General features: G+C 42.8%; 1 protein-coding gene across 1 annotated transcript; it reads left to right on the top strand.

Annotated features, from left to right (window-relative positions):
- Window positions 1-303: 303 nt before the first annotated feature.
- Window positions 304-4,536, top strand: LOC108631154 (uncharacterized protein K02A2.6-like). The gene has a single exon (XM_018034888.1). It carries the CDS (start codon window positions 304-306, stop codon window positions 4,534-4,536), a length of 4,233 nt encoding a protein of 1,410 aa, XP_017890377.1.
- Window positions 4,537-9,179: the final 4,643 nt, after the last annotated feature.

The following is a 9,179-nucleotide window of genomic DNA, read 5'->3' on the forward strand; positions in this document are numbered from 1 at the left end:
TGTGAGATATCGGCGCCATCTAGGCCCAATGAGTTTGAGGCAGAAGCTGGGAGAAAGGTTTAGGACGCGCTCGGCACCGCATGCAGATCAGTCGCATTTGTTCTCATATTGTAGTTGCAGTTCTATATTTGTTGTACAGAAGAATCTCACAGAATAAATTTACATTTACATTAATCAGGTGTAGACATTCGTCCCACTACACCACATAAATTGGCGACGAGAAAGTTAAAGAATTCATGCGCGTACACTTGAGGTTATATTTAGCACGTGGTGAGATAATTTTGTGAATTATTGATTATTAAAATGGCTTTGCACGGTGTATTGCCAAAGTTTGAACAAAACGAAGACTGGGGATTATATTCAGAACAGTTGCAACAATATTTTGTCGCTAATGACGTGAGTTTGGCAGAGAAGAAAGTGGCTATTTTATTAACGGTCATTAGTACGGCAGTTTATAAGACATTGAGAGATTTATGTCATCCTACGAGCCCGCAGGAAAAGACGTTTGAGGTTCTTAACGCATTATTAAAGGACCATTTCCAGCATCGACAGGCTGTTTTTCGAGAGCGAATTAAATTTTATAGAGCTACTCAAGCGAGTGGAGAAAAAATCGCTGACTGGTATGCTCGTGTCAAAAGTTTATCAGTTTCCTGCAAATTTGGAAATAGCTTACAAGAAATTTTGAAGGACAAATTCGTCACCGGTCTCTCAGATTCCAAAATTTTAAGCCGAGTATGTGAGGAGGATGAGTCCAAGAGTTTGAAGGATTTATTTGATATTGCCATTAGAAGGGAAGCAGTCATTATTGGCGAGACTCAGGAGGTCAATCGGTTAAAACTTCACGCAAAGAAGCCAGAGTTGAGTCATCGAAAGGAGTCCACCGACGCTTCTACGTCGTCGAAGACTATGCAAAGAAAGTTTTCAAAGGACAGTAAGAAATGTTACGCATGCGGGGGCACTGCCCATGATTTTAAGACTTGTAAGTATAAGCAATACAAATGTAAAAATTGTAAGAAGGTAGGGCACTTAGCCAAAGTTTGTACCAAAGAGCATTCGCAAAATTTTGTAGTGGATATAAGTAGTACAAATTATGAATATTACGATAATGGCTATCAGGGAGTTAGTCCAGCGTCAGCGCGTAATAGCGATCTAGACTTATTTGAGTTAAGAGATAGTAACTCGGGTCCTATGACTATTAGTTTGAAAGTTGAAGGTCAACGGGTCATATGGGAACTAGACAGCGGCGCGTCTAGAACGGTTATTCCGTTTTGGCTTTATAACAAGAATTTTAAGTACAAGAAGTTGTATAAAACCGAAATTGTACTGAAAAGTTATTCCGGGGAAAGTATGGTACCAGTAGGTAAATTCCAAGTTTCGGTGCAATACGGCAGCGTAAAAAAAATACTTGACATATTAGTTATTAATACGAACGGTCCAGCTTTAGTAGGTAGGGATTGGATAGCTAGCCTCGATCTAATTAAAATACGACGTGAACCTGTATTTAAAGTAGATAAAGAACTGGAAGTGTGTGAGGAATTTCCAGAAGTATTCGAGCCAGGGTTAGGATGTTACAGATATGGCAAGATAAAGATAGAGTTAAAACAGGAAGCGAAACCAATCTTCTGTAAACCTAGGACGTTACCCTTGATCTTTAAAGAGAAAGTAGAAGAAGAACTACTTCGATTAGAAAAAGAGGGAATTATAGCACCCGTAACAGATTCGGAATGGGGTACGCCTCTTGTACCTGTATTAAAGAAAAACGGGCAAATCAGAATCTGTGCAGACTATAAGTCGACGGTAAATACGTTCTTGAAAGATGTAAAATATCCGTTACCGCGGATTGAAGAACTTTTTGCAGCACTTAGAGGCGGAAAAGAATTCACTAAACTTGATCTTTCCCAAGCTTACAACCAGTTGGTTTTAGATGAGCAATCTAAGTTAATTTTAGCATGGAGCACCCATAAGGGTATATTCAAAGTTAATAGAATGCCCTTCGGAATTAAGCCTGCTGCTTCCATTTTTCAACAAAAAGTGGAAAAGACATTACAAGGTTGCAAGGGAGCTATGAATTTTATAGATGATATAATTGTAACAGGCAGCACTAGGGAAGAACATATCGAAAATTTAAGAGAGGTGCTCGGTCGGTTGTTGAGAGCAGGACTCAAAGTTAATAAAGAGAAGTGCGAATTTTTTAGTTCCGAAGTTAAGTATTTAGGGCATATAATCAACGCTGAAGGTTTAAAGAAAGATCCCGGTAAAGTACAAGCTATATTAGAAGCACCTGTGCCTACTAACAAGAAGCAAGTTAGAGCGTTCGCAGGATTAGCAAATTATTATATTCGTTTTGCTCCTAATTTATCTTCTATTTTGCGTCCTATTTATGATTTGTTAAAGGACGACAATGAATTTAGATGGACTACAAGATGTAACGAAGCATTTAATTTAGCAAAGAAAGTTTTAGCGTCGGAGCAGGTATTGACGCATTTTTCACCTAAAATACCAATTAAATTGTCGTGTGATGCTTCTGAAAACGGCATAGGAGCAGTTTTATCGCATATTTTTCCGGATGGTAGCGAACGTCCGATAGCTTTCGCATCGAGAGTACTTGCAGATTGTGAAAAGAATTACTCTACGACCGATAGAGAAGCGTTAGCAATTTTCTTCGGAATGAAGAAATTTGAAAGTTATTTAATGGGATTACATTTCACGTTAGAAACAGATCATAAGCCTTTACTATCCATTTTTGGAGAAAAGAAAGGTTTGCCAGTATTTGCGGCTGGTAGATTGCAGCGTTGGGCGGTTTATTTGTCAAATTTCGATTACGCCGTCAAATATGTTAAAGGTGAAGAGAACGGAAGGCCCGATTGTTTATCTAGATTACCAGTGGGGGAAAAGTATAACTTTAGCGATTCTGGTAATTACTTAAAGTTTATTTATGAGCAAGCAGCTTTGGCTGTGGATGCAGGCAGAATAAAAATTGAAACTAGGCGTGACCCAATTTTAAGTAGAGTTTTCGATCGTATTAGCAAAGGATGGGGAAATAAACTGACAGCTAAAGACGAACATTTGAAACCGTATCATTTGAGAAAAGACGAACTAACATCAGAAGATGGAGTCGTGATGTGGGGTTATCGCGTAATAGTACCCACCAAATTAAGAGTGCGCATTTTAGAAGAACTTCACAGTACCCATTTAGGTATTGTTAAGATGAAAAGTTTAGCCAGATCAGTTTGTTGGTGGCCAGGTTTGGATGGCGACATAGAAAAATTTGTTAAAGGTTGCAGAGCATGCAATTTAGCGGCGCCTGATCCCAAAAAGTCGATGTTAAGCCTGTGGCCACAAGCGAGAGAAAACTTCGAGAGAGTGCACATTGATCTCTTTGGTCCTATTCGAGGACAAAATTTTCTTATTCTCATTGATGCATTTAGTAAGTGGATAGAAGTATTTATGTTGACTTCTATTGATAGTAAGCACGTTTTAGATAAGTTAAGAGAAGTTTTCGCTCGTTTCGGTATTCCGAAAGTTATTGTAAGCGATAATGGTAGACAATTTGTATCGTTTGATTTCGAAAATTTTTGTAAGCGTAATGGTATTGTACATAAGACATCAGCACCGTATCATCCCGAGACTAATGGTGCAGCTGAAAATGCCGTTGGTATTGTTAAGCGAGGATTAACTAAAATGTTAAACGATGCGAGGAATGATAAGGATGTCAATACGCTATTAAGTAGATATTTATTAAGCTATAGGAATGCAATACATTCCAGTACTGGCGAATCACCAGCAACATTGATGTTGAGTAGACGTGTGCGTACTAGATTAGACATGTTAAGACCCAATGATCAGACCGGTAGAGCTAGGGATAACATTGCCAAGTACCATAGAGGTAAAGAAACGCGTCATTTTAGTGTAGGAGATAAAGTTTATGCGCGCGATTACCGGCGAGTTAACAAGAAAGACTGGGTAGAGGCTGTAATCGTAGGCATTGAAGGCAACAAAGTCTATTTATGTAAAGTTGATGCTAGGATGGTTTGGAGAAGGCACCTTGATCAGATCAAGCCACGCCAGGCGGAGCGCACGGACAAATCTAAAGTATTTTTGCCAAGAGAATCAGCTGTAGATAGTCCATTGGCTTCAGTAGCGGTGAACAGTCGTGAGGTTATGGACAACAGCGAAAGGAGCGTTCACGAGGAGGTGGAGAAGGGATCGAATAATGAGGAAAAGTCTTCACCATCGCATGATAAGATATCGAAGGAGGGAGGAGAGAAAAGTATTCCGCAACCAGAAGTAGTTTCCAAAGAAGCAACCACGGATATTATTTTGCCGGATTCACCTGTTTCGGGTAGCTGTAAAAGGGGACGACCCAAAGGAAATACTAAAGACAAGGAAGAACCTAACGCTGAAAAAAGAGTTAGACCACGTAGGAATACCAAACCTCCAGAACGATATGGTTTCCCACTTAGTGCGGAGGGGTGTGAGATATCGGCGCCATCTAGGCCCAATGAGTTTGTGGCAGAATCTTCGAGAAAGAGTTAGAACGCGCTCGGCACCGCATGCAGATCAGACACATTTGTTCCCATATTGTAGTTGCAGTTCTATATTTGTTGTACAGAAGAATCTCACAGAATAAATTTACATTTACATTAATCAGGTGTAGACATTCGTCCCACTACACCACANTGTCTCAACGTTGGGCTCGATTCACCTGTCCTCGAAACCCGTTGAAGAACGCGGACGAGTTTGCGACGAGCACGTCGTTCCAAACCGTCGTTCCGGACTTGCTTAAAAAAGCTACAGCCTATAAATGCTATAGGTAAACGCCTATTTAGTGACGGATACCGGGAGTCGGGAACGCGTTGTGGAGTTGGGCGTAAATCAACTCCAGTTAAATTGGGACGATGCCGTCTCAAACAGGAACTTTTACCGCCAAAAGGCAAAGAGAGTAGACACTCAAGGTCTTAGTCTCGATAAAAGCCCCCTAACTCGATCGCACTGAACTCAAACCGTTCAATTGCGAGAGGCGAGTACGTCGAACTCGACTGTACGCCGATGCAGATTGTAATTTCTACAATCGGCCGCACAGCGGACTGAAAAGCTCAGACTCGCTGCTCTCAACAATATTTAAGACTGAGAGTACCTCTGTCTTAAATTAACTTCTATGAATAATTCGATCGCTGTACAGAGAAGAAAATTCTGTTTCCAGTCGTATCGAATGTGATCGATAGCGGCGAAGAGAAGCACACTCTTCGACGGTCAATTCGGGAATGAAAATCCATCGGCAATCACAATCGTTCAACCACGATTATTCGCGACTGCGCAAATGATGGAACAGTCCGTCCTTTTCTTGGAAATCAATTTGTCTCGCGCGATTACGTAACTCCTTCGCTATTAGATCGTATGATCGAATTCCGATCACGATCAATATAATAGCGGTATTTCTAAATTTAGAATTCTCTATCCGTGTGCGTGCCGTATAATTGTATTTCTCCGCTCGGGACTCTTACGAGTCGATCGAGCGGGTAGCGGCTTAAGCGATTAACTATTGTTTTCGCATTTCTTATGTTTGATGTTCCGAATTCCCGGAACATCGAATTCCAGCGATTGACGATGCCGTCAATCTTCCAGGAATAAATTGCGAAGTTTCTAGAAGTGCATGTGACTCATGCAGAACCTTCTTTTTTAATCTCGACTTTCTAACAGCTGGCATCATCAAAAATGTGACAAGTGACTTCAAAAAAGTGAACGACAATTTCCGGAAGAGGATTCAATTGGACATTTTGAACACCTGCTCTAAGTGATCTAACTGTGGACACCGCGGACGGGACAATCGCGGTGCATGTTGCACATAGACACTCGCGGACGGGACAATCGCGGTGCATGTTGCACATAGACACTCGCGAACGGGACAATCGTGGTGCATGTTGCACATAGACACTCGCGGACGGGACAATCGCGGTGCGTGTGAATTAAGGAATGTTGGTGTTTATTATCGCGCAGGCTAATTAAATGATTTTTGGTGGCGGTGCTAAGAATGCGAGATTTTTTTGTGGACACTGCGGACGGGACAGTCGCGGTGCATGTGTACTCGTGTGGATATTTCATTTCGGTTCGTAGAAAAGGGCATTCACCCTCCTGACTCGAAAATCCAATAGAGCGAGTTTCGATACGCTCTTGCGGATTGTGCGAGTGATTAGGCTGAATGCCAGGATACATCGTCTTAAAATACTTTTCCATCTCCAGCACCTGAGGTAAGCCCACAAATTTCTTATAGGTACGGCCCTACATTCGGTTATCGACACGCATCGATCGGCGGTGATCAGCTGAGCGTATGCCGAAAACATACGTCGATGCGAGGCGGATCGTCAATTTTAGGGGCAAAAACATTGAGTTTTTAAATGTTAATAACTAATTAACGAAGCCCCAAACTCAATTTTTTCTCTCTTGATTTTCGACTTATTTTCGACCAAAGAACACGTCCTTAAAATATTGCCCACTAGTACGTTTACACCATGTATATGCTTGTATACTTAGGTAAGTTGTCCCCATGAATATGCAAATTTCCTGTCTATTTGAAGAATTATACATTTATAAAATTGACATAAGGGGATTATGGCTAATTATGAGAGAAAAAGGAAGAAAGACAGATTTTCTGAAAATCGATTCTCACGGTTTCGATTCTTGCAGAATTCCCGATTCGATTCTGAATCGGAATCCAAAGAATCGATTCTGCAAGAATCGAAACCGTGAGATCCAGAGAATCGAACATCCCTAATCACGCACAGAGCCCAGTGACGAACACGTCGTGCCACTTATGGTGCTTGGCAATTTTCTTATTCGAAAATATCGGTGGGCCTACAACTGTGACCGGGGTTCCGGGCCGATACCGGTATGCCGTGACGCAGGAAGATGCACCGGACAGAACCAACTAACACCGATTACAACGAATCGTTGCAGAGCGGGTATGATGGTCACGACGTCGTGACCAGCTAACCAGCTGATTTTAATCCGGGAACCAGACGGATTTCTCAACGTCTACCCGGCTTTAATCCGCTTTACGAATTCTGAGAACTTTCTCGAAAATTCGGCTGGAATACTTGTACATCAGTAGACGCACCGGTAAGGAGTAATAAATCCGCGGTACGCGTATGATTGCCGATACACGGCTCTCTGTCTTTGACTATACGCGACTCTCTCGCACTCGTACTCCGGGCGTACACACGCCCGTATGAGTCACTGTTCGGGATACATAAGAAATGGATCGCTATTTCTTAATCACCGAACAATTACAATAATAGGTCTAACGGACCTTTTCATTTAAAATTCTCACGGACACGTAATTATTTAATATCTCGATGAATTGGCTGACCGCTAATTCCTCCGAACAAAGTCTCCGATAATATGCATTATCTGCGGAGGCGCATGTATCTCATGCGGACCCCTCCGACTTATACGTATTTTTAACAGCTATTAAGGACCAGAAATTCTATGAGCGCGGGATAAACCCGAAATTACTTTCTTGCCAACCCAATAGTACAAAAGGTATGTATGTTGGACCGGAGTGCGAAAGCTTTTTAGAATCATTAGAGTTGGAATCTGCCCAACAAGTTCGGTCGAAATGTTTGGAATTTTATATGACTGCAGTTCGAGAGATGCTTGTACGTCTACCTGCAGATGATCCATTTTTTCAAAAATTAATTTTTTCGAGTCCAAAAATAGCTTTGTGACGAAGCATATCGTATCCGTCCCCGCGTTAGGACCCTTGGTAACCTGCCACTGGCCCAACACAGCGAGCCTCCCGGAGATGACGCTAGACGGCGTCGCCCGGGACGGCCTTCTCGCGCCCATTAATCACGCTCGCGACTTAATAAGCGGTCCGCGAACCGCTATTAGGTGACCTCAGGTTACAGCAAACGGATAAGCCATAGGTAATATTCTCGAAGTAAATAATCAGGTCACCTGGGTGGATGCGAGCTTCCCCCGGTGTAGGAATAAAGAGGCCCGAACGCGCTTAGTTCTTGTTCGGGGGAAGGAACCTCAATACGTGAGGACGTGCCTTCCACGAACAGTGGTCCGCCTGCTCTTGTCACGAAGCGTGGTGACAAGAGCAATTCGAGGCCACCCGGCTACCATTTGGGTAAGCCTATACGGGTGTTCGAAGCTCGGGAAGAGCACGCTATCATTCGGATAGCGGTGCCCATTAGTTTCACGGCCCGCATCACGGGCACAATAACGAATCGCCAAGAAAGATCCGGCAGCGGCCGGATCCCGTGTCGCGTAGTATTAGCGGTAGGATATAAGTTAGGTTAAGATCGCGGTATATGCCAGAGTCGCAATCGTGACCCTGCATTTTCCTTCGCGTAGTCGTAGTATCTATTCGCGCATGCGATGTACATATTCGCGTAGAAGTAAGTAAGTCTCTTTTATTGTAAAGCCTCCACGGAAGGGAGTTCGGCGTGAATCTTGTGATTCAGGGAATCAGCTGAACGATGCTTTGAAACCGATGAGGACTCGGACAGAGTCGCGGGTTAAGAGACGAAAAACCGAACTGTCATACAGGCCCCGATGGCCAAGCTTTGATGGAAAAGCTAAAGAGTCAGCATCCTAATTTTCTTTAATCATTTCGACATGTCCTGGTTTTCTTATGCATCTCGAAATGCCTTAATTATGTCGAAACGCTTAGTCGCCGTTTCGACATGCTCTACATTTCGAGCGCATCGCGAACCGATGACCTAATGTGTCGAAATGATTAGTCGCCATATTCCAATACTCGCTGACTGTTACCGAGCGCGTATTACGAAAGCGACAAATGACAAGGCTATAACAGTAGGATACTCCTGATATCAAGCTAATTGGAAGTAACAAGGAAGCGAAAGAAACGAGACTTGAAATGAAATTCTTTGTTATGAAATGCAGTCTATGCTCTCTAATAGTTACAAATACTGGTCAACTCTTAACAGTAAGAGAATTTCTTCTTCGCAGTGAAACCGCGGGGAAAAGGTAAAGTTATTACTAACTCACTCACAAAACAGAGACAGGGCGTTCGGCTGCACGAGAATTCTGAACTAGACTAATCCAAAGGGCTATGGTTTTAAACCCAAATGAGGTCGTCGCCCGGAGTGGGAGACGCGAGGTGGGAAGCGCGAGGTCACTATCTCTCTCGCTCCCCTGTGACACGTCAC

The sequence above is a fragment of the Ceratina calcarata genome, unplaced genomic scaffold (genome assembly GCF_001652005.2).
Source record: "Ceratina calcarata isolate Rehan_Ccalc_2016 unplaced genomic scaffold, ASM165200v1 scaffold826, whole genome shotgun sequence".
Taxonomy (NCBI): domain Eukaryota; kingdom Metazoa; phylum Arthropoda; class Insecta; order Hymenoptera; family Apidae; genus Ceratina; species Ceratina calcarata.

Coding starts and splice junctions, on each gene's coding strand:
- LOC108631154 (XM_018034888.1), top strand. CDS start 304: ATGGCTTTGCACGGTGTATTGCCAAAGTTTGAACAAAACGAAGACTGG.